The 26,491-nt window shown below is 39.2% G+C and overlaps 1 protein-coding gene across 1 annotated transcript in view; it reads left to right on the forward strand.

Annotated features, from left to right (window-relative positions):
• CDO1 (cysteine dioxygenase type 1) overlaps positions 1 to 8,465 on the forward strand; it is a 10,198-nt gene extending 1,733 nt beyond the window's left edge. Inside the window, exons 2-5 of the mRNA XM_035309253.1 lie at positions 402 to 479; positions 2,470 to 2,627; positions 5,193 to 5,362; positions 7,700 to 8,465. Of these exons, the coding sequence (XP_035165144.1) occupies positions 402 to 479; positions 2,470 to 2,627; positions 5,193 to 5,362; positions 7,700 to 7,729 (436 nt within the window). The 3' untranslated portion in view covers positions 7,730 to 8,465. The remainder of the gene's footprint in view (positions 1 to 401; positions 480 to 2,469; positions 2,628 to 5,192; positions 5,363 to 7,699) is intronic.
• Positions 8,466 to 26,491: the final 18,026 nt, after the last annotated feature.

The following is a 26,491-nucleotide window of genomic DNA, read 5'->3' on the forward strand; positions in this document are numbered from 1 at the left end:
TTTATTTTTTTTTTTTTTTTTTTTTTTCATTGCAGTTCTCTGTTTCTAATTATAAGCCAGCTGTTGGAGTGACTTCATTCAATAACTATTTTGATTTGATCCTGTCTACCACTCTAAGCTTGGACTCGCAGTTCCAAAACTCTGATCATTTATGTAATTCAATCGCAATAAGACTGTCAAATATTAACTATGTCCAACTTTTTTCTTCCCAGAAAAAGTACTTTCATAACAACAGCTTAAAAGTCCAATTTCACTTTTTCCAAGGAAAACTTGGCTTTCAAGAGAACAGGGGAGAAAAAAAGATGTTTATATATCACAACCTTCCTTCACAGCAACGTTTATAGAGTTTTGTCTTTTATAGGCATATCAGTACAGTAAAAAGCAAACACTTTTTATTTCAGGTATACAAGAAATCTTGTGGACAATGGAAATGGAAAGTTCAACTTGATGATCTTGTGCTGGGGTGAAGGGCATGGCAGGTTCGTATCCAAAGATTATGGTTTTAGCAAACAGATACAAAGCTACCATATCTTTCACTGTCATGTAAGAAGAGGAAAAATAAACAGCTCTACCTGAGCTATTAGAAAATGTCTGGAAACTAAGCAGTGCAGAACTCCTAGTTGTTCCTTTCGCATAGCAGACCTAAATACTTGGTTTATTTTTTTGGCAGTGTTGTCTCTCAGGGTCATTTTTAGAGCACTTAAAAAATACTCTGGCCAAATCGTGCGCTCCTTCTGTCGGAGGAAATTTTTAATCCCAAAGACAAAGTGGGTCCTCAGGGCAGGGCAGGTTGGTCAGACCCTGCTGGTTCTCAGAGTTCCTCACTTTGTTGTGGAAACAGGACTTGGTCCAGTTTAAACAGTTTTCATTCTCTCATGTTTAAATCCAGCCTCTCTGATGTGACAATAAAACTAGGTTGGGGTTAGAACCGTGGTTCTAGTTCAGGAATCCCACCTCCTCCTTCAAACTGGACCATGCTGCTGGTGTGTCCTCCAGAGCTGTGCGTGCAGACCATACACTGGACACCATACCCTGGACTGTGTAGTCCTACAAACGTGAGGGCAGGATCTTTCTTGGAGTCTTTCACAAGATGTTGGCTAAAGCACAATATGGAATAACAAAACTTGCAGGTTTTGTCTGATTGTCCTTGGATATAATAAGAAACCCTAAAGAGCTGCTAGGGTGTTTTTATTATTTGTTTTAATTGAGAATGCATACTGAACATTTACGGTGTTCTCTAGGGAATGCCATGAAGTTATACCCAGAGAGATGTAGGAACAAAGCCTACCACCTCTTTTCCTTCCGGGCTATTCCCACAAAGACTGTAATTTATGTCAAACCATGTTTGAGTTGGATGAGTATTTGCTAGGGCCAGATTGAGACCACAAGCTGTTTTTTGCTTCCTACATGGGTAGGATCAGATTGTTCTCATGGCCTGCAGAAGGATCATGACAACGTGGCATTTGTGAACTGTTCTATGCCTGAAGCAAGCTCTGCTCTCTTGGCATCTTTTTTTACAGGGAAACTCTGACATTTGTTTAATGAAAACAGTAATGTACAAGTACCAAGTCTTTGATTGAAACTTGTTAGCACTGTACCAAAGGGAGGGCCAAATTCCCCTTTCCTCCAAAACCCCAATGAGTATGGAACTCTCCCTTTGTCTTAATCCTATTGACTGCTCTAACAGTTAGTCTTCTATTTAAAAAATATAAAAATAAAGCCAAAACCTAACGGTGTATTTACCCAATAAGTGTAGCAATTTCTCTAAATGTAGCAATTAAAGCATAACTCTGAGCAAGGAAACAGATGAAAGAAACATACAGAAAGAAACATACAGATCATGATAGATCCTGCTGTTTGTTCATGTTTTGCCACTGCAGTGAAATTGTATTTATAGATGATTGTACTTAGAGTCAGAGGTACAGCTTTTTCTGTATCCAGCAAGTGCCTATGTATCCCACCAGTAAAGAGTCCATATAAATTAATTGGAAGTAATTGATTTCTCTTATGTTTTGTGGGAGAATATGGTGACTCTGGAAATACCAGGTATATTTGCAAGATTATACTGGCCTCTGCCTGTGGTCACTGAGCACAGAGAGCATCATTTTGTTTCTTGGCCCACAAGAATTAGTGTTCTGAAGAGTTTTTTTCTGTCCTCCTCCAGGCTTTCTTTGCATTTTTATCTGGTAAGGTCCAAAGTTGATCAAAGTCTGACTTTTCCCAAAGCTCTGCTGTATGTAAGCTTATCCTGATATATTTCTAATGTAGCATTTTAAAGTAGGCCTATTGTAGTCACTCTGACTGCTTTGTTGTTTTTTTCATAAGACTTTTGTGCATGATCCATGTGCCATAGCTTATCATTCTAGGGCTACACCCAGATACTCTATGCTATGCCATCTGTTCTGTTTGCTGTACTTAAATTAAATATGCATATCATACTGAGTTTGGTTATTCTTTTCACATATATAGCAGCATCCATGATCACACTGATTCACACTGCTTTATGAAGATCCTCCAGGGAAATCTGAAGGAGACTCTGTTTGAATGGCCTGAGAAAAAAGGGAATGGTGAAATGACTAAGAAATCAGAGCGAGTTTTGAGAGAAAATCAATGTGCTTATATTAATGGTAAGCTCTTCTAATTGTTTGACAGCTACCCATCCTTGTGTCTTACTCCTAAGAAAAGTGTTTGTATGCTCTCCAGATAATGTCCTACCTTTAACAGTATCTTACTAATGGTGTTTTGTACTGTTGTTGAAGAATGGGGCTCTTTAGATTCTGCACAAACCCCACATTTATGTTCAGTAAAACAAACAACAAGAAAGTCCATTAACTCACTCATGAGACATTGCAACAATTGCTCAATACTTAAACATTCCATATAGCTCCTTTACACCAACCAGCCTTCAGCACTGTGCTGTAAATAACTATTTAAAATTGCTAGTAAACTTATAGCTTAAATAGTATTTAGTGAGAAATAAGGGAATCAATCTTTTAATAGTTTTATTGTGGCTTTTTTTTTTTTTTTCCCAAAAATCATCCTTTTGGACAGTTGTGGAAATCCTAGGGAAAAAAAAATACAATTAGCTGTCCATGGAATAAACAGAACAAGCAAGCCCTGATGCTCTGTGTTAGTTTTGTCCAAATCAACAGCAGACTATAGTGTTGAAGTGCAGTGTCAGCAAAAAATGAATAAGCTTGAGCATTTCAATCTACAAAGCAAATGCTTCATACCACAGATGCTGAGAGACAGCTAAGTCTCTACCAGGAAGGTTGCCTAGGTACCTAGAGCTGTCCCATTATGCATATTCTTAGTTATCACCATGTTGTGCTCTTCTGGAGGCCATCTGGAAGTTGACAGCTGGGCATAACATTCTGATCCCATGCAAGACATTATATATCATGTTGAAGAGTAATGAGTACTGCAGAACAATGGCAAAGTGCTGAAGAAAGGGACCATCTGCCTTTTACATGATGACTTAAAAAATGAAGCACATATGTTGTGGGGCTGAGCCCTCTAACTCCCCAAGTGAGCTTCATGTTGGGTAACGGATTAAGCCAGGGTGATGGTGTGGAGGAAGCCTGAGCAGTAGCCTGTAGCCCTTTGTCAAAGATATACCACATTAACTGAAAAAGAAAAATGGGACAGGAAATGCAAAAAGGAGCTTGTCATGTCTGCTGATAGAAGTGGTACTCCCACACCTGGGCCAGGGGTTCTCACAATCATTTAGGCTTTCCTCGCTGTGTGGTTCTTTCCCATGCAAGCAATTATAGCCTATGTCCATCTTATCCAAACTTTCTCAGTTTCTTAAAACAAATTTACTGTCTAATTCTCTGAGGCAGTTTGGATCTCTGCCATGTTTCCTAACTGATAGGTGGGTTTAAAAAAAAATACAATGGTAAAACAAGTAGAAGAAAAATACTGATGGTATCTTAATTGCCTTAACTACTTCAACAGTGACCTTTATGTTTCTGTCTTATTCTTCTTGGTTACTGTTGTACTTTACTTTTAAGGTTAAAGCCCACTCAGCTGAGTTTATTTGGGTCTCCCATTGCATGAGCATAGAATTAGGACTTCCTTCTACCACATCCTCTATTTAGATAAACTATGTTAATGACACTTGGGGCTTACACTTGAAATGTATCAGAGTTTAGAGTGTGCTTATGATTCTCAGAGTATCATGCCTACATTGCACAATATGAGTCTAGGTATTATATAACTTAATAGTGCAAGTACAAAGGCCTGGGCTGTTTTTACAGCAGGGTCATAAATTTAAATTCAAGGTCTCTTCTAAGTAACTCAAAAACTCTAGTGTAGAAAGGAAATGGTTTGTTGCATGGATGTGATTCTTCATACCTTACATTTTCACCTAACAGCTTGATTTGTACTCCAATGTCCCAGCAAACACCATTCCTTCATTGGTAGCCACACAATAGACAGTGCTGTATTTTATTACAAGTTCAATTATGCTTGCTAGTCAGCTAAAGTTGGAAGTTTGCCAGTCACTAGTAATTCGTCACCTTAGTCAAAAGATCAGACAAATGAGAAGACTGTTCTTTTCTAAACTAATACATTGGAAAGATTAATTAGTGAACAGATGTGCCAGCAACAGAAGACAACTATATCTTTCCCCTTAAGTTCCATGCCCCAAATACAAGTAGCTGTCTGTCACCATGCCTGATATCCTTGTTACTGTATTTAATTTAAGAATATTAAATTGTTAAATGATTATTGTTAAAATGATTAACAATACAAAACCTTCTTCCCTGTAAAATTTATTGCAATATTTTTTAGAAACTCAAATCTCCCTGCTTCTAGAGCACCTAGAACAACTTTCTCCTAAGAAAGTAAATAGCCTCAAGTTTCTTTGGAAATTATAGCTTGAAAATAACTGATAGTATGGTCTTCCTTAGGGTTCTCTGGATTTCTGTTGGTCTTTAACCTGTAGCATATAATCCAGTGCGGCAGGAGGTGCAGAAGGCCGTAAAGTAATCTGAAGTATTTAGGAACCTGTGATGGAGACCCGCATCCAAATTCCCTGTATTGAGTTATACAATGCCCATAAAAGTGCGGGTATGCCTAACTGGCTGGCTCATGAGTTTAAGTTTGAATGACATTTTTTCCAGGTATTTGAGATCTCATTAAATCTTCCTGTTAATGCAGCTTCTTGCTTCATGCCCTCTCTTGTGTAGACTCCATTGGCCTGCACCGTGTGGAGAACATAAGCCACACAGAGTCTGCCGTCAGCCTGCATTTGTACAGCCCGCCCTTCGACAGCTGCAACACCTTTGACCAGAGGACTGGACACAAGCACAAAGTCAAGATGACCTTCTACAGCCAGTTTGGAGAAAGGACTCTCTGTGTAAGTAGGAGATGGCACACAGTCCTCCAGCCCTTGACTCTGAACACTGCCACATGTGGGGATGGGGCCGAGAGGCTGCACTCCTGCCTCCGTTTATCAGAGCAGTGGCTCTGGGGAAGCTGCCTGCAACAGGCAGGAGTTCCTGGGGCATCCATGTCTGGCATCAACATGAAGCCCGTTTCCAAATACTACTCAATTTGTCTGTTAGCACTTCCCTGGTATGCAGTACTCTGCTTCATGAGAAAGGACAGTAATGCAGCCATGTGTTTTATAAATGGGAAAACTGAGGCTGAAGACTTACCGTGTATGATGACACTGGATTTGGCTGCTCTGCTTCCTATCCCCTTTTTCCTTGCCTCTGGACTCAGTCAGGTTGTGTGAGGGTTGGAATAGCTTACATCTCCTTGATCAGCAGATCAGTTCTGTGCTGAGAAATGAGAATTTGGCTGTTAGTTGAGTGTCTTCAGACAGCAAATGATGGTAAATACAACCTAGTCAATGGAAAACAGTGAAGCAGACATTGTTTTAGCCAATTTTAGTCATGTGTAACATTTCCTGCTTAAACTGTTCTGCCAAAAAGCATCAAGTTTCAAGTCCTTTTTTTAAAAAAATCTCATAACTTACTGTGAACAGAAGTAATTTTTAATAAATTTAATATGATTCCTTAAAAATGAACCTTTGAAATGGAAAGATATGCTTTTAAAGAGAGTAGGCTGGTTGTCTGTTGTCTGCATTCTTGAGCAACAGCACAAGTTTCTACTTAGGTAGAACAAAAACCTAAAAATCAGCTTTGGGGTAGGTACCAAGCTAGGATATCTGGGAGAGTATAATAGGGTTCTTTCTAGTACTCTTCCATGCATCGGGAAACTAAACTACTAATGAGGGGTGAAAAGATAAATTCTTGTTGGTCAGCCATCCAGAGTTTCAAAGACTACTTTTTCTTATGTACAGAACACTTTCACCTTTCACTGAAGCCAGAAATTCAGTACTCAAGGGTTTCATGGAAGGAGCCTTTAGTAAGATCCTGTTAAGGTTTTATATAATTGACAGGACAATGTAATTATTTCTTTGAAGCTTGTCACATTAAATGATTACCTTTCTGAACAGCTGAAACACAAACTTTAACCTTCCCAAGTTTGAAAGCTCTTTGAGAAAGTAAACTCAAATTTATAATTCAGATTTTAAAGGAAAATGAATGTGGAAAACTGTTTAACGAAATTCACATAAGAATGCAGTATTTGCTTGCTTCCTTTTCATTTTAAGTGCTTATTGAATATGAAAAATGCAAGATAACAAGTGAAACTAGATATTTTGACTTGGATGGTTTTTACACTCTTGATCTGTAACCAACTGGCAATGTTAGTACCTTTTGTGGGAAATTGGATCTGGCTTACAGGACAGAGGTAAATCTTAATCACTGGGTCTCTTTCATGAATTCCTGTAAATGGAATTCCAGTGAGAGGAAAAGCGGTGGCTGGGCTGGGCCATCCAGCTGTCTGAAATGACTTCAGGCTGCAAAAACCTTCTGGTCTGGGTGAGGGTTTCTGGAAAGCTCGCTGGAAAATCAGGCTTTCTTCTGCTTACCAGATCTCAAAAGTACATACAAAAGCAGGCAGCTATAAGTTAAAAATGCACAGAATGTAATGTGAAGCACATGTGCATATCTTTTACTAGTGAAAATGTCTGCCTAACCAAAGCACATTCAGTGCTTCCCATTTGCCTTATGTTTTTCTGCAAGAAAAACACTCAGATAAATCCCTAGTGGCTTCTGGCCACACTGAAGTCTTAATTAACTAGTTCTGCAGTAAATACTTAAATAAATTAGGTAGGCCTAATAATTAAAATAATAAGTAGGCATGCTACCGAGGCCTTGTCCATGGAAGTGACTGTTTGCACAGTCCAGGTACAAACATAATACTGATGCAAAAGCTCACTGAGGAAAAGCTGTTTTTGCTATGGGTGCCACAGCACATCAGAAGTTCTTTCTACAATAGGTTATATTCGGGAAAGAGGTTTCTTGCTGCAGCCTGCCTTCCGCACTGGATTTGGAGTTTCAGTCAGACCAATGTGACCTCGGGGAGAAAAGGCAGCCAGAAGGAGGACGCTCTCCTCAGCTGTCTCATGGTCATGGTCAGAGCCAGTGGATGGGGAGGCAGATTTTGTCAGGTGCATAGCACCCTTTGTAAAACGTGGAGAACATCTTGCAAGCTGTACTGAAAAGAAATACACCAAGTCTTGTAAGGCGCTGAGCTACGGATGATAAAACCCATGCAGAGCATATGAAGCACGGTCTCTGCTTCTTTTCTTAAAGCAGCAACCTTTCCTCTTCCCTTGCAGGCAATGGCAGTGCCGCAGGAGAACAACTGAGAAGCACCAGCACGTTTGCACAAGACCTGCTGAATGTTGAACTGGGGACAGAAGACTTGCTTGGCTCAGGCCGGCAGCCATCTCTATTTCTATACCTTGTACATAGACCTACACTAGGGCAGCTTCCAGCAAACCCTGTTCCGAGAGTGAATGGTGATCATGGGCACTAGGCTAACTAGTGCTGTCAACTACTTCAGAGGTTAGATGCCTTTCCTTAGGCTACTGCCAAGTCAGAATTAAGTGGTTTGTTTTCTGATTCTAGCCTCCTTTTAATTTCGCTTCTAAAACCACACTGAGAATATCAGAAATAAGGTTTTTAAATATCTGACACTACTTAATAGGCCTACATGTACGTATGCTCTCAGTGTACTTAATAAACACATAAACTTCTAAGCTTCCAGTCACTTGTACCTATGGGTAGCACACTAGATACAACTAACAGCAGATTTTTGTTATTGTCTTCTGGGTTTTAATGCTCTAGGCCATTTTGTTAGTTTTGTGCATTTTTTACTTTTTTTTTTTTTTTTTTTTTTTACAATTTCATTTGTCAGATCTTGTTTTAAATAGGAGCAGCAAAATGCTTCATGTACAATGATTTTCAAAACTGATTGGGCAGAAATTTGGGATTTTAGTAAGACTAATCAAACAGTGCATCTAATGTCCAGTTTCAAAAGTGTTCTGTATAGCTACTGAAGTCCTTTCAGGTAACTGAAATAAAACTGGATTTGTGCATAAATTTCAAAGTTTTCAGCCTTTTTTTCTTGGTAACTAATATATTCATCACACTTTACTAATATTCACATTGGTCATGAACATCAAAGTCTTTTCCAAGCAAGAAGCTTTCAGAAAAGGCTTTAGAAAGTCAAAAGTATTTCAAACATTCAAAGAATCCTGATCCCAATTAAGTTACTGGGAGTTTTGCCTTTGAGTTCACTGATGCTTTGTTTTATCCTCAAGTATTAGTTAAAGGAAAACACCACCTCAGGGGAAAAGAAAAAAAAAAAAAGAAAAAAAAAGAGAAAAAAAAAAAGGTTAATTCTAATTAAATGCATGAAAATAAGTGAAATCACTTTCACTGAAGGTGTCCTGTTCACTTAACACAACTAGTACATAAGACAAAGAGACAAAGGATGTGTAGAAAGTCCTTTAATCCCTTAGGTAACTGCTTATTTTTCAATAAGCAATACAAGTTCTAACATTACCCTTTTTAGATGAGTAACATATTTCCCTCCATCTTGACCAGCCCAGTAAATACTATTTGCTTGATGAGACCCTGCTTACAGAGGCTCCTTCAAATTTTCAAGCAATGTTTAAGCAGTGTCACAATGTTTAAATGAAGCTATGACTCTGAGCTGCAGGTATTCTGAGAGCCTATGGGAAAGCTATAGGTGCTTTGCCAGGGAAGAGAAAGGGTATTGAAGGAAAAGAGGAAGAGAAATGAAAGACAAACAGAACCTAAAGGCAAAAGAACAGGGGGAATCATCAGTAGTAAGTAGGTATTGTCTGCATGAGGTGGACCTGGAGGCTATGCCAAAGAGGGGATCAAGGGGACATGTGGCCCCAAACTGGAAGCAACATTAAGAACACTGACACCATGAACATAAATAATCGACTGTGATTTTTTCTGGGCTCTGGCATTCCCTAGAATTTAGCATATTTCTTTCTCATTCGCTATGAACCAATACCTGGAAAATCTTGTCAAGCCAGATGTTTGGCTTGAGCTTTTTAATTTGACACCATTCAGGTTGTTGTGAGGATGTCACAGTATCAGAAACAAGTGATGCTTGCAGGCACCGGTGGAGGCTGAGTCGACCAGCCACCCTGCTCATGCAGGGTCACCTAGAGCACGTAGCTCATGGCTGTGTCTGGTTGGGTTTGGAGCACCACACTTTTGCTTACTAGGTAAAATTGAAGGGCAAACCCAACAGCTCATAGAGCAGAGGTCACTTGAGCCAAGGGAAATGGGAAGTTCAGAGAGACAGCCAAGAAGCAGAACAGCAGTGAGGGCAGCAGCTAGGTGTACTGAGATCAGCAATATAGAAACTCATACAGTACTCCAGCTAGCCACACACATACCTAGCAAGGTAGCCAGAGGAAATGTAAGCGGAATAGATGGAAACCCTCTACAGGTTGGCTCAAACACTGTTTACCCATGGCACAAAACACTACAGGAATTCCAGTGTTTCAAAATACGGTATAGCCAGATACTTATGCCTGCCATATCAAGAAACAAGGGGTTGCATATCCAGTGTAAGGGGCATTAATACAAGAAACCTCAAGAGAAATCATGAATTTGTTTCAGAGTCCACAGAACAGACACCACAGCCACCTTTTGCTAAACCCTAAGCACTATGTATCTTGTGCTCTGAACGACACAAGCTAATAGCTACTGCGAGCAATACTGAATCAATACATGTCATGCAATATAATGAGTCACATTTTCACTTGCACAAATGTGTTCACATAACCTATACTGTTAGGCTTAAAACATAGAAACCAGTAATAGCAAAATAGTATTTGCACATTATTATGGATGAATAGCCAATGTGTTAAACCTTCTAGCCTATGAAAATACTTGAGCTTCAAGCCAGCAATAACTGGGTAACTGATGAGGTAGCAACATGCTGTGGGCTGACAATTAGCTTTCACTGGGCAACGAACAGACGTGTAGTGTTTCATATGCTTTCAGGTGGGTAGGAGCTATAGAGTAGGGTTACTGAATTAAAGAGAGTTAGTTCAACATTTACCTGGGTTACTGCTAAGATAGCTAAGTGGTGAGAAACACTGCTCTAAACTATTAATACTACTAAATCATTTAGGCTGGCAAAAGCAGGAAGAAGTCAGTCTGAGAGTGGTTTGGTAACTAAGAATCCAGTGAAGGAGCTTCCACAGAAAGATGTAGGGAGATCAAGTAATGCCAAGAGTGGAGAGCAGTATTTACATTAATTAAGCCAATTCCAAGGGTTTAGTGATTTTGTCGTCATTGTTGTTGTTGTTTTGGAGAGTCAGTATTAGAAATTTTGCAAGAAGAGTGGTGGTTTATCAAAGACATGTTGTACATGGGGAGGCTCTGTAGCTAAGAACGGCTGCTTATGCAAGGGAAAGGCTGGCAACAGGGACTCCTCTGGGAATAGAAATGACATCCTGGACTGTGTGGCTGTGGCTGATGAGGTCCACACAAGCTCATCAGGTATGATGTGGGGGTTTCCATCTACATGTAACCGGCAAGTGAGCAGCTTTTTCTCCTCCTGTGCTGAGGTGTGGGAGCCTGGAAGCCTCTAACAGGAATTGTTGCAGGAGAGGGTCCCTTGCCCTGTAAACATGGTTTCTCGATTCATGGATAATTGAAACTAGAGTTGCTTTCATTCTAACTCACTACAGAATCTTAAACAAATTAGTGCTGCGGTTTTTTATTTATTTATTTATTTATTTAAGCCTATCTGACACTTGTCTAAGTGTCTTGACTTTATTCCTCTTCTTCCTTTATCAACACAGAGAACACAGAGGAATCAAAATCTACCCTGCATGTAGCTCTGCTTCCATTACAAAGTTTTTCCTAAACCCCAAAGATACAAGATGTGCTATTCACTAGCTAATCTTTATAGTTATTATTCACACTCCTGTCACACTAAAGAGAAAGCTATGTTGCAAGGATATAGCCCTTCCAAGGTTAAAAGAAGTGGTGAGCCTACAATGACTATTTGCAAAGAGTAGATTTGAAGCTCAGTACTTTCCAACCATTATATATATATTCTGCTCCTGCCAACATACCTCACAAAAGCCTTTGCCGTCCTTAAAACATTAGACCCAAGTACACGTCTTCCGTGCCCCCTTTCCTTTTTAAATCACCTTGTGAATGCAAAGTGTTTGATTTTCTCTGTATGTCACTGTCTTGGGAAGCTGAGAGCAGAAGCCAGGAGAAACAAACCTCCTCCTCTCTCCCTTGCAGACAAAGATGCCCCTGGGACTCATCATGTGTTTGTCATCAGCTCTCTGATCAAATAAGTGCGCTGAACAGCGTCTCTTCCCCTGCGCCTGCCTGCAGGCAGTTCCATGGCTTTGCCCTTAAGAGGGTTGCAAAACTGCAGAGTGCTTGGAGCGAAGTGCGGGGTCCTCCTGTCCATCACTCACTTGGAGGATGGCCCTGACACAGTGTCCTAAGCATGAGGACAGGCAACCCCGAGGAGCAGGAATAGCTCTGGAGATTAGAGAACTGCTCAGTAAGTGCTGCGGGTTTGTTGCTACTGCAAAGACCAAGTTCATCTGAGGTCTGGTGACATATGGTTACAATAGCCATGGCTTGACCCTTACCCTGAAATACTGAAAAACCTGCTGGGACACACTGGGACCCGTGGCACACGTCTGCTTCTCCGTGGCGACACAGGCTCTGAAGGGGCCTGGGGTTGCTGGTGCAAGAACACTCACTGAACATATGCTTAGAGAAGAAAACAGCATTTGGAAAAGCTTGCTTCGAGGGAAATGTGCAAAACAGCCTTGTTTAAACATAGAGGCTGGAGGAAGGCTTTTATCAGCTCTTTCAGGCTAGATCTTTATTCAGTGTCAGTTGGAATGGAAATGCTGTCATCGGCTGACTTACAACACTTCACGTCAGCTGAGACAATAGTTCTTATTTTAAACCCTTGCTGGGAGTGAGTGTTTATTTCCAGATAAAATTATTACCTGAGACTTCAGGCTGTGGCCCCCACTAAACATTGTTACATGTGAGTGGAAAAGGCACTCACAGCTGAAGGAAAACCTTAGCACCCAGTGCCTCAAGTTGGCCAGGAGCAGTCAGAGCTAGAGTCTCTGGACAAAAGGCATGTGTAAGAGGAAAAACCTTTCCCTGCCTCATTGCATCAGTTAAAGCAAACAGCACACCTCTCTGTTTTTGCACTTCACCTCATTGCTTCATTGCGGCACGAACTCAGATTAAGGAGGTACTTTCATTTGTAATACCTACTTTGGGGTTCTGATATCTTGGAAAAATAAAACCCTTGTGTTAAAGTTTATGGTCTGGATTCTGGCCCCTGCTCTGTTGGCACAAAGCACCTGAAAAATGAGCTTGAGTTATCTGGAGACTTCCCAAACTTTGTATTGCTGTTAACATGGCCATTAGGGCATTTTGCAGAGCTGTGCAATACTGAAATTGTAAATGTTCTTAAACCAAGCAGGAACAGTACTCAAGGTTCTTAATGAAGTACATAAGGTACATGAAAGTAAATTATTGTTGCCATCTCACGTGCAAAGTGGTATTGCTAATGCCATCCTTCCATGGGTAGATACCATGCCAGGTATGTATGAATTAGACTGATATATCAGACAAGTTGAGTTATGCTTAAGCTGCTTATGTAGCCTAATCTGCTGCAGAATTTCAGCTCTTAAAACTATTTATTCCTACTGTATCAAGACTGTGGTAGGGGAGTAATGTTAAGTCCTTCAACAGAAAGCAAACTGAGGCACAGTGAAGTTGGTGACTTTCTGTCATACGGGACAGACAGCTGTGCATAAGTGTAGCAAACCCCATGCTAGTTTCCAAGCCACTTAGCTAGTTTGTATTTCTATTGCTGTCTGAGATATTATTATCTTCCATGGAGAGCTAAAATATAAGGAGAGTAAATGTTCTTACAAAGTGTCTATAACTAAGTTGCCTTTACTTCTATTGTAAGACTTAAATGTTGAGCTAAGGTCTGGAAATATCAAATGCTCTTTCACAGGGAAAGCCCATTCCCAAAGGAAATAACACTAATACTTTGTATTAGCTGTTGACTCTGAAGTCACAGTCATAATATTCAATAAAAGCATCTTTCATCATCAAACAGTCCCAAACACTTGAGCAGGTCTTTTCAACAGAGCTTAAAATGATTCAAAACAAATGGAAAAATCTTTCCATAGACTCATACTAAAATAAAGGTGGGGTTTTGGAAACCAGTTAGTTCTAGGCAAAACAAGACCCAAATATTGATGTTCAGAATGCCTTTGGAGTTCTCATCTTTTCACCTGCAGGGCAGCTTGAGATGATCTGAAGTAAATGAGTGAGTCAAGGAGTCACTGCAGTGTAAAATGCTCACCTCAGTTACTACATTTAATGCTCACCTCAGCTGAAAGCTATTTCTTTGAAATGGTTAATTCTCTCTGTTTGAATAGCTGAAAAAGTTATCTTACTGTCACTTGGAAAAAAAAAAGAAAAAAAAAGTGATTGCAAATGACCACATGCTCAAAGCACCATGAGCTTGGGCTTGCAACTGCTGTTCAGAGCCAGTTATACCATGTTACAGAGAGACTTAAAAAGGATGGGCTGCCAGCTCCCCAGACTTAGCTCTGTGAAAACATTTGTGAAGTTCAGTGGGGAACACTCAGGACTGTGACTCACCAGTGATCTAAAATGGACAGACTAAGCCTTGACTGCCTCCAGCTATCCATCTGCACATCTGTTTTTCAAAGACCAGAGCCTCACTGCAGGGTCAGCTGAAGCTGCTTTTGAATCACTGCAGTCTTCAGCCTTGCACAAACTGAAACTGGTACCAAATTTACGTTAGATGTGGAGTGGTAAATCACCTGAGTTCAAGAGCAGCTACACATTCTCTCAGCTGTTCTTGGTGTGGAATGGGGAGGAAAGGTGGCGGTCAAGTCATATCAATAAATAGAGAAACAACCATCAGCTGCATCACTCAGATTTAGGATGGGAAAGAAGAAAACACTTTGGTGTTGTACCAGGTCTACTCTGTGTATGACAGCTTGGAACTACTAGCTGTTGCAGATGCTCTAACCTTGTTCTTAAGGCCTGAAGCTGCTTCAGCTTGCTCTTTCTCATACCTCTAATGAGGAGTGGTACATTAAGTTAACATGTGGATATATCTATATACTACCTCATGCTCTCGGATCATGGATGTGATTACATATTCAACTAAGCAGGATTTAAACAGCCATACATGAAGAACCTAGCAACATGGAAGAAAAGGTCATGATGGACAAAACTACTCCACTGGCAGTAATCACAAGGTTCTAAGACCAGAGCCTCGTAGACAAAACAGCTCTAAAAAGATTTTTTAAATACTTTTCAACCAACTCACAGTTTTTGCTGCCTAGGATCCCCTAAGATCTCCCCATGTAAGATTCATTGGAGGACTCAGAGAAAAATGTTACCTTTGAAAATATGTGGAGTTATTGATTGGTGAAAGGGCAATAGCTTAACAGTCAAAACTGTGCTGATTTCTCAATATTATTGCTACCCATGTTATTGTGATGGGAACAGCTTATACCAAACATCAAGAGTGCTGAGAAGAGATTTATTTTTGTTTAGTAAGGACATGAAGTTCCTATTAAGGGCCAAAGTACACAGCCTTGTCTACAAGGGTGGGGACATCATGGGTTAAAGGAGACAGTATCTCTTAAAGCCATTTCATTTGAATGAATTCTGTGTGTATCAAGAATTGTCCTTTTTCAGTAGTGGAGCATTGATAGAGAGATAATGCAGCACACTTGCTAGGCTTTTAAAATGTGCTAGCACACTTTTGAGGCTTTTAAAATGCTTTTGGGATGTTTTAGGTCTGTTGGTATGTCTCCTGGGCACAGATTCCTTACTAGCTACCTGTGTCTTGGCACAGGGCTTCGCAGGCCAGCTGCCTTAAACTTCTCAGGTTGACTCTGTCTCTTCCAGAATTGTCTGTAGTTTCCCTGTGCTTCTCTTTGGCATCACCTTTTCAGATGATCATCACATGGAAATGTGAGACACAAAGAACACAACCACATAATAAAAATCACAAAGAAGGGTCTTTGCTACAGTGTGGGCCTTGTAACTCATTTTTACAACTCATAAGTTAGTTAAAACAATGCCTAACTAATACGTTAGTAAAACCAGAACTTGTACAAACTAAGAAACTACTTCTTTTGGCAAGCATTATTAAACCTGCTAGGAGAATTAGGAAAGACGGAGAAGGGTTCAGGCACACACGACCTTTTCCTGCGTGGAGACAATGAGTAGGCATGATTTCATCTCAGAAAAAAATTATGGCTGAAATGGCAATCTACTGTTTTACAGGAAGGTTCCTCATAGAGTTGAATTCTTTTACAGAATGGTAATATCAGCTAAATAATAATAATAGTAGTAATAATAATAATAAAACAATAAAACCTGATTGACAGGAAACTTGCAAAACAAGACTATGGTGAAGTTCAAAAAAACTCTTAAGACAAGTGTTTTTGTAATAATCTGAGTTTTTCCATTGCCTCCCATGGGAGTAGAACTGGATTCAGTGGTGTTGATGCCTCTCTACCTTAATGATGTTAACAGCAAGTTTTTGCTCTTTTGGGGTTGGAAAGGGCTGCAGCAAGGCAGTAATGTTTTTCATACCTGTTAGGTCCCCTTCAACAGAGGCAGATGTCATGCACAAATTCCCCTGAACTTTGCTGAGTTGAACAGAGAACAGATTGTTCTTCCAAGAGGTGCCTAGGATCAGAAGTGCCTGGGCTAGCTGGGGACTGAGACTCTGTGATGTTGTTTAGTCATGTTCTGGCTCCAAACTTTTTTTTTTTTAACTTTGAAATTACTTTCCTTTGCTGGGCACAATGCCAATTCAACTCACAGGAATTTGTTTTCTGTTTTCCAGTCTTTTAGGCCTCTTTCATAGTTGGCTTTCAGCTGAGGAAATTACCTTTTTCTACACAGACATTTTTTCCACTACAGTTGCAATTAGATTTTTTTAATTTTTTTTTTTTTTTCTCTTCACTTTTTGCCTTACTCTGGTAAGTAGCCTTATTACTCACTGAGAAACGTTGCTTGTTCTGCAGTTGCATATTAGGTACTCCAATATGGATTAAGTTAAGAGACATTTGTTGCTGGACATTGTCAAGTAATATCTCACTGAAGAAAAAGCAGTGCAAATAAGCCAGACATTTTTTAAAGCATGGTCTAGATGTGATTTATACCAAACTTTTCAGTAGTTTGGGTCTGTGGGAACATAGCATTAGCTCTTTTTTTTTTTTTTTTTTTCCCCTCTTTTTTTCCTCTTTGTATCATGTCTTCTTTCATTTTTATTCATTTTTTCTTAGATTCTTCCCTCCCACTTCATCTTATTTTCTGTGCATCATGGGCTGCAGCTGTGAGAGATGAATTTGATTGTGTGAAGAAGCTCTGATAAAGCCAAGGGGACTGTCTAAATGGATAGGCAGAGCAACACATCCAGTATGGGAGAGGTATAGAATTTCACTGTTCTAAAGAGGTAAACTGAACAAACAGGTAAGGAAGGCATTTTGACAGAATGGTTTTCTCACAAAAACAATTACACTGAGAGATGTGCCAGCTACATGTGAAAAACTGTATCTGTAGGTATATATATATGGCTGATTATAAGCAGAGGGATATGGATTATCTATGCAATGAATAAATTTAAATATCAATTCCTGCTTTAAATACAAATTCCTCCCTTGCTCCCTTCATACACAGGAACATGACCAGAGCTTGAGCAGGTTTTGTGCATGGCTTCTCTGGGAATGGAGTTAGAAGTGCCCCGTAATTCAGACCCTGCTTTGCTGTGAACAGGCAATCTGGATGTTTAACTCACACTGTACAAAAGACCTTGTCCTTCACACAGACATTCTCTTAAGGGACAGAGGGTGGGATGGAAACTGTGATGTTCTCTTGCAGTCCGATGCCACAACAGTCACAGCAGAAACAGAATGCAGCTATGTGCAAAAATGAAATATTATTTAATACTGAAATAGCTTACAGTTACCCCAAATATATCATATGGAAACCTCAAGCGTCTGATCACGCATAAACACATGCCCTCTGTTGCCTGGGACCTGCTGTTGTACGAGTTCAATAAAGTGCAAACACACTGAGATATGGAAACAACAGATGCAATGCAAAGTCAGCTAAAGGCAGAACAGTCTCACAAGGGAAAATACTCCTCTCTTCAGTGGCAGAGGGACTGGAGTATTGCTTATTGACTTTTCTCTTGGATTCAACCAGCAATGTCCAGTTTTTATCCACATTTGCAGGTAAAGATTGTTTGCTTTACTTTTTGTTGTGTGGCACAGTTGAGGTGACATGTTTGACTTAAATCCAACCACCAGTTGCTTCTCCTGCATCTTTAGTGCTTGGTTTCTTAGCACATGTCTAATTACTTTAGAATTACAACTTGCACTCTAATTAAGCTACACTGTGATAAATAGGTCTTTTTTTGTTTGTTTTTCCACGAGACATTTATTTAGTTTACACCAATTTTCATTTCCTGAGACAACCTTTTAAATAAAGTCCTGTAACTTTTCTTAAAAATGAAGTGCAAGAATTAGAGATTTGATGGTTTAAATTCTCCTTTATTACACTCATGTGGAATTGGTGAAATCACATGCCTATATTGATCTGAGTTTGGATCAGGGCTGAGTTCTGACCTTGGGTATATTCACTTAGAGAATGTTGATTACAGTGAGAACCAAGCATATGCAATCCAGCCTCAGCATTTGGCCTTTGTTCAGAACACACATTAGTTTTTGCTTCTCATTCGGTAGATGTAGTCCATATATCAAAAACATTGTACATTTCATATATATATATTTTTTTTCTCGGGGTTCTTTTGTTTGTTTTTCCTAGTTTTTATTTATTTGTTTGCTTTTTCTCTAAAAGATGTGTTACTTGTCTAATGCAGGGTCTCTCTTTGTCCTGGTCATTTGACCCCAAACAAAACCCACAAAGCTAATTTCTACCTTGACCGACTGTAGTTCTCCAAACCTGCCTGTACTGTTGCGTCAAAACTGAGGACAGGTCACATTGCCCTGTTGACACAAAGATATGCTTTGCAGCAAAGCACCAGCATGACACAGGTGACCCTGCCTGTCTCTTTCACAAGCAAAAGTATTACATCAGTTCTTATTGCAAATTCCTTTTAGCCAGGCACCTCATGAAAAAAAAAAAATGGAGTTTTGGGTGTTTAGACAGTGACTAGTTATGTTTATATAGGAAGAGCTAAAGTGTTTAGCAACCATCTTACACAAGGAGAAGAAGAAACACCCAAAAGTAACATAAATTTGAAAGGCCTCAACAGAACTGGCTGGATATTTTTAGCACTTAACTTGAGAGCAATTCCAATGGAGCGCATAAAAAGTTGAAAATGAGACATAATTTTATCATTCTGGCTCTGTGCAAAGACTCAGCAAGAAGTTTCCTGCACCAGTGTCTGGAGATAAAAGCAGGACAAGTTTTGGGGAAACAAGAAGCAGAAATGGGATGGAAACACAAAAAAAAAGGTGAATCGGTGTTACTGGCCAAAAGAGTGTATGAGGGTTAAGACAAAGCTCTGAGACAGCCTTGCTCACCTGACCAGAATTATCACCACAACATAGGTCTATTTAAGATACTTCAGCCCTTGTGACAAAGCCCACTATTAGGCTGACAAAACAGGTGTGCATTTCTGAAGGCATCATGTTGGGCAGATCACTATGAATTTTTAAGACTCATACTGATTTTAGCAGTATGCTTCTGATGTTAGAATAACCCTTTGCTGCAGCAACTTGGGAGTCAAGTTTTGGAATAGGATAAACTTCAAAAGCCTGAGTGAGAGGGAACATTGAATTTGAAAGAATAGTGGGGATGCTACAAAAGCTGATGCCTACATATCTGATTATTTAGATATAAAAGATATATATGTATGGATGTATACATATATATGTACAACACTTAGATGCATATGAAGTTGAAATAAAGACTCATAAGTCAATATTCACTTAAGGAGATGGAGCTGGAAACTGTTTCCTTTTACAGAGAGGGAAAGGTTTTCCTTTCTAAACTCTCAAGAAATTTGGTGGGATTTCTTTGTTTCTTTTTGGTCTGGGTTGTGTTTTTTTTTTTCTGGCAATTCTTGGGGTACTTCATGTACACAGGCCCTAATATAGCCAAAAGCGATGGCTATATAGCTTCAGGTAAAGTTTTGTTTTGGTAGGATTGTTTTCCTATTTTTTTTCTGGAAGCATTTCAGATAGTTCTCATATGTAAGATTTTCTGCTTTAAGTTTATGTAAGAAAAAAGATTAAAGTGGAAGACAAAAATACTTTTTACATCTACTCCTTCTACTCAAACCTCTCTTCTCCATCATCTTGTTCCCAAAATCTTGTCCATTGGGCATCTGCAAATATTCATTGATTCTTTTCAAGACTGAAATCAATGACTGGAGAAATGTGGTCTTCGAAGTCATAATAGAAGCTTGATAGAACAATACCACGTAACAGTTTGAAATGAGAGCTCAGTGGTAAGACTGTGACAGATCCATAGACATCTTCATTTGTTGAGAGGCTGATGGTACTAATGACATGGGAGAGGACAGTATGAAGAGCTGACACAAGGCACCTCTGTCTGACCACCACAGTCCTTTGCTCTCTAATGTGTTCTGAAGTTTAAGAGAATGTGAAGCATACAGCTGTCTGTTCTGAGTCAAGTAATAGAGGAATAGGTGGAGAAGTGAAAGCTCTTGAGACAGCAGGTGAGGTCCCTTTCTGGTTCTGCACACTTAGGAGTGTGCCAAAAGAACTGGGCACACGGGAAAAAATCCCAGACAAACTTTTGTCAAAATGCTAGCTAAGTAACGTGTATTTATGAATAGATTTTATTTTATTTTTTACTGTTTTTCTCTTTTTAAAATTCTCATCTTGATATTTCTATCGATTCAGTTATTTTGCATTTGTTTGAAACTTCAGAGTATTACAAAACATTAAATTATATAAATCTCTCTCTTAGCAGAGAGACAACACAAATACTGATGCAGATAAAGAACCTTTATTCCTGACATATTCTTGTAGTGTAGAATATTAAGGCTGATTCTGTCTCATTTGCTGTATAAGCATTCACGTTACCTGTCTCTGAAACAGAAACCCTTCCAAGTACATCAACCCATGCAAATGCCAAGTTGTTCCCATGTGTCTGAAAGGCGAAGTTCAACACCTTAGTCTTGCAATACTCAGAAGAATGATTTAAAGCTGGGAGATTCAAAAATGAGAGCTCAAAATATTAGAGAAATGCAGAAGTGGATGCTTTTTAGAAAGTTTATAGAAACTTTTTGCTGAAATTTTTTTTTAGTAGGCAACTTTGTGTAAATACTGCTAAAAAACATTGAAATCGTTTTATTAAAAGATGCGAAACCAGAAGTACAAGCCTATGTGTTCAGTTTTTAAATCAATCCTTCATACAGAAAACAATATGTCATTCATTACTTAACAAGATTTTTTTAAAAAAAACTTTTCTTTCTTCCACCACAGACATTTTAAACATAAAATGAGCAAGCATTTTGCATTTCTTTCATTGAAGTGATGTGGGAGGAAGCAAAATACTAAATAAATAAAGATATAATAATATAAGATATAATAATACATACATGCTTAAGTATATATTATATAAAAGTATATATGTATATAAAATAAAATTATAATAGTAAGATAAAAGTATAAATAAATACAAATTAATAAAAAGCAAAACACTAACAGAAACTAACAACATCTCACAAGATGGCACACAGATGTGGATGGTAGAAATATCTACCCTGAGTTCAGAGGTCAGGTCAGGACCCTGTAGAAATATGTACAAGGAAAGTACTGAAAAGCATAATCTTTCTTTGTTGCCTGGCTTTCTGAGCCTCTGTACTTTTTCAACAAAAGGCCCTTTGGATTTGCTGAAAGGAGCAGATATCTGAAATTGAGGAAGAAGTGTTCGATTTCACTATCAGCTCCTTCCAGCCAAAGCTGCAATTCAGCAAGCTTTTACCAGCATGCAGAAGAGGTGTCAGTCAATGGTTAAATAATGACATGAATAGTGCCTTTGTAAATATTTCTGTTTTGCCTTTGAAAGCACACAAGGCAAAACAAAAAATCTTTTGACAGAGTGTGAAAAACAAAACTGAAATGCTTCAACAACCTTTCCCAGCTAGAAAGCTGGCCATATAAACTCTTTAAAATTGAATGCTCTTTGTCAGCAGGACGAGAGCTTGTGTTTTGGGATCTGACTGTCAGGCAGCCCAACAGTGCAGCTATGTGCCTTAGAAAAGTGTTTCTTAGCCGTGTGAATTGGTTGGTTGCATTTTTATTCACATTCATGAAGCACTTCACAGTCGTCATTGAATTCATCTCCCTGTAAGCTTCCCTTTCAGAGACATTAGCAAGACACGGAGCAGTTTCCAGAGCTTCAGTCAGATCAGATATATTGCAATTTCCGCCAAATGAAAACCCAAGTAAGTGATTTCCCTACCTGGGAGAATCAGGTTTTGAACTTTGGGCTGTTTCCCTTTTTAAATGCTGACTGCATTCAGTGTCACAGGTGCAGCCTTACTATTTGGCAGCACCACCAGAAAGCCATGGGTAAACCAGGCTTACATAAAGTCTTTTTCTGCATAATGTCCCAGTTCAATTAAATCATGTATGAATAGTTCTGACTTTAAATACAGGGAGGATTGGAACTATTACTGGGTTTAAAGAGAAACAAACACATTGCTGAACTGTTGGCCAGTTTCTGTGAACTTCTGCTTCTCCTCCACGAGCAGCTCCACCAAAATTAGTGAGGCTGTCACTGCTGCAGTTTAGTGTTCCTAAATGTAAACTTCCTAAATTTAACTTCCACCAGAAATGGTAGGAAAATTGTTAGTACCTTACCCCCTTCCAGCATACTCAAGAGCAACACCACTGTTTTCAGGCTAGTCAGAGGTGGCTAGAAGCCCAAATTCTCTCATGAAAATTCAACCCAAGACTTTCTGCCCTAGGTTCTGTGTTGGTATTTTTACAGGATAAACTGTTTTATGCTCATATACAACAATCTGGGCTTTTTAGCCATCTGGAATCTTTTTGCATTCCAGTAAACCCTCTTTGGCAGGATGTAAATCTCTTCCATAATTGTTGTGTTTTCAGGAAAGTCATTTTCAGCAGTTATCTAAAGTTAGATCAACAGTTCCCCTTCAGACAGTTATCCCATTGCTATGCCTTTCTGAGCAGATTTACGGCTGAATAAACCTGTGTCTTTTATCTGTAGGTCCTTTAAGGTCAGTTTAGCTGAATGTAACCTTTTACTTATATTTTAAAATTCAACCAGCCTCAGTAAAATTCCAGTTTATGTACACTCAACAACATTACCTTTATAGCACTCATGTTCCCTACTTCCAGGTGCACTTGGTAGGAAGGTCTGCAAGTCTTTTGTGCTCTGAGAAGAAATACATTCTCTGAAATGCTGAGACCTAACAGCACTGAGATACTCCCTGGGCAAGCATCAGTGCTGCTTCTTACAGGAAAAAAAAAAAAAATATTTCTTCTCAAAAAAAAAAGATACCTGCTAATGTTTCCAAAATCTGGTATATTAGATTTCTCCACATAGAGCCTTAAAATATTTGGGAAAGTGTGATTGGGAAGGCATCTAAATAACCTGAGGTGCCAAGACGGGACCTTTTTCCCATTTTCCCAAATTGATTCTTCTAGGTAGCCAGGGCTTTTTCAGTGTATCAGTCCTCATTTAGGAATAGGATTTGCAAGTTTAAGAAACATATTTGAATCTTTAGGTGGAGAACTAGTCTGGAACTTCTGCTGAGGGGAATACTGCTAGTTAGAGCACAGGCTGGGATAAACTTCCTCAAAATCATGAGGTATAATACATGTTCTTAATTTAAAGCAGATTCACGCATGATTGCTCACACAGGAGGAAATGAATGTAAACTTTTGAGGCAGAAGTAATTTCTAAACACTGCCTGCACTGAGAATATGTGCCTGTAGACATCTAGCTCCCAAAAAGAAGCCTAAAGAGTAGGCTTTTGGCTCAGGTTCTGTGGAGCTATGAGGGGTGAAGCTGTTGTTTTCTTTAGCACTTGTTTCACAGCAGGGATCCTTCCAGCCTGTCCTCACTAACACCGTAAAACTTAAGGCTTGTAGCAAAGAGCAGAAAATAGCTGGGTGGGTCTTGTTTTTTGTTCTGTCCTTATTGTAGTCATTAAAATCTACCCTTAGGTTTTCAATTTGTAGTCATGCCTATAGAAAATACTATTTGTCCAGATCTTCATCTGTGTGTTTATTTTGCCTGCTGAAGTCAATGAAGTAACAGTGACCTAAAAAATCTGAATTTAATCCTGTCTGTGGCTGGAAGCCCTGGCTCTTGGTGTTTCCCTCACATGCATTGCAGTAGCAGAAGAAAAAACATGAGAGAGAAGTGACTTTTCTCTTCTATACTATAGACTTATTTTTGTTAATTACTTTTTTCTCAGTTGGTAAATGCTTCGTGAATTAGTCAACACCTACCCAAAGCAATACTCTAGTTGAAAACCAGATGGATGGTAATCGAATACCAGGGGCAGAGATCTAATTCAAACAAGCCAAGAAGATCATTTGAGCTATTTATATATCGGCAAGTATGGTAATGCAGTAGGAAAGGATCTGCAGAGCAAAACAGCTGGTACTGAGAACAGGATATTCCACAATTTATTAATTTCATGGGTTTTTATTTCAGACTAGTTCTGCTCTGATCTATAAACTGAAAACCTTTTAGAAGCTGGAGCGCTTGAGGAGCATTCCAGAGGTCCATCTTCTGTGCTACTGTTACCTGCAAGTAATCCAGACCATATGCTTCAAGATCATCAGTTGCACATTTCGCAATCAGTGCACAATCTGGATGTGGTCTTATGAATTCTTCCCTTGTTAAAAGTCCCCTTAGCTGATTATGAGTAAACTTGCTTGCTAAATGCCAAATGATTATTTCTGAGGTGAAGTAAAACACATCTGGTGTACACCATGTATTTTATGGCATTTTTACAGTCTTCCAAGAACTGTAACAGGTGTGTTTATTTATCTGTTTGTTTGTTTGTTTGTTTGTTTGTTTTATTGCTTCTAGTGAAAAGGAGACAAATCTGGCAGGAAAACTCAGACTAAAGGTCGAAATAGCTTAGAAGTTGCCCTTCCTTCTTCAGGCAAGGTGCTTGACTCAAAGAGCTTGGAAGTGGACTCAGACAAGCTCCCTGATGCAATACAGACACGTGCCAAAGAGACTTCAACAACCCCAAATGTAGCCACTACCTAGAGAGGAAATTAATGAGATATAAGCCCTGCTACTGATATTTTAAACCTTTCAAGTCATACTTCCATTTTTGCTGTGTTCAGGTGATCAATGGCACTTTGTTTTTCACAAATAACTCTACAGAGCCAAGGATGAGATGATAAGAGATTAATCTGGAGTCATCAAAGCAATTCATCGGTATGCTTATTCCATAATAATGCTTCCTGAAGTAAGTCTGAAACCACGGTTACCATCAGCATCACAGCTGGTGAGACAACTTTGCAGAGCATAGGCAGAGGTGGTCGAGAGAGCTGCTCTGAATTGTCATGCTGCACATTCCACAGTTTAAACAGTAATTTATTCTGCAGTCTCTGCATCATCAATTCTAGTGTGTTTGTCCGTAATGTTTAATGTTTAAGGAGGTCAATATTTAAAGAGATCTGTGACAGCAAATAAAACCTCTAGCTTGTTTGAAAGTTAATATGTCACACACTCTGATGGTGATACAGAACTAGAACTGTCAGTGACAAACTGCCTCTATTAAGACGAGAAATTACGGTGCCAAAGAGAACCACCATTGAGAAAGACTATTTAAAACTTCTGACGCAGTTTCTGAGTATCTTAGTAAAGTTCACCGAAGCTTAAAGGAAAAAACTCCATTTGTTATTCCTATTCAGGATATGGAGAGGAACAAAAAAAGTGTGAATAGTACAAAACAGCGTATATAGGGTTTGCCAACGTGGAGAAATGAACGTCTCCACTGCTCTGCCTCCTCCTCCAAGTCAGCATGGGAAAAAAGATGTGTATGTACTTGTGGGCTGTAGGATACATTGCTGCTCTCAGCAATGCCATGATATCTTCCTGCAGGATCTTTGAAGCAGCACACTCATGACTGCCACTCTTTCCCACAGTGATGCTGGAATATACAGTGTAGCAAATGGGTGGGTCATGCTGCCTATAGAGAATAGGGAATATGACAGCAGATGGCAATAAAAGTAGGCACTACAAGCACTGACATCAGTGTGCATGTATGTGTAATCGTATGAAGAAGGAAGTTGTCAGTGGAGTCCTGCCACGTGCTTGTGACTAAGGTTAGCATCCTTGCCTCTGTGAAGCCCAGCCCTTCGGTCCTGGGCAGCTGCTTACCCTGAGTCACTCCCTCTCAACTTCTGTGACTATCAGAATCATAAAGATACTTTTGCTCCTATTGACTTGTATTTTGTAAACAGGGTTATTTGATCTGTGAGGGGACTTCTGATTTTATAGTGTATGTATGTAAGAGTTTCATCTGGCTTGTCTCAAGTCATTCCCACAAGCACAAGGAAAATTATTCCAGCCTTTGAATCTAAAATGATTATAGTTGAAGCATCAGCTTAAACATCCTGATGTAGAGTATTCACGGTGCAAACACCAAAGCTATTTTTTGCTTTGCTATTTTTTTTTTTCTAATTGTTTTAGGAGCTGTGACCATTTGTTTCCAGATATTCTGAGTATTTCTGATGTTTTGGGAAGGCATTAATAAAATCCCAACTGTTAACACGAAAGTTTGGTGTTTCAGTTTGGAAGGAGAGCTCATTTCCTAAAAATCACCATTGACAATATCTTTAATTCCTTGTCAGTAATTTTTGTGTAAAGGGAAGAAAAAATCTATTTTAACACTTTTAAATGCTGCTTTTAAAGAAATGGGGAATGTGGGTTGTTTTCCTAACCAAATCCTTGAAAGATGGATTTTCCTTAGTCCCCAAGTGGCATGAATAGTT

The sequence above is a fragment of the Oxyura jamaicensis genome, chromosome Z (assembly GCF_011077185.1).
Source record: "Oxyura jamaicensis isolate SHBP4307 breed ruddy duck chromosome Z, BPBGC_Ojam_1.0, whole genome shotgun sequence".
Classification (NCBI taxonomy): Eukaryota; Metazoa; Chordata; class Aves; order Anseriformes; family Anatidae; genus Oxyura; species Oxyura jamaicensis.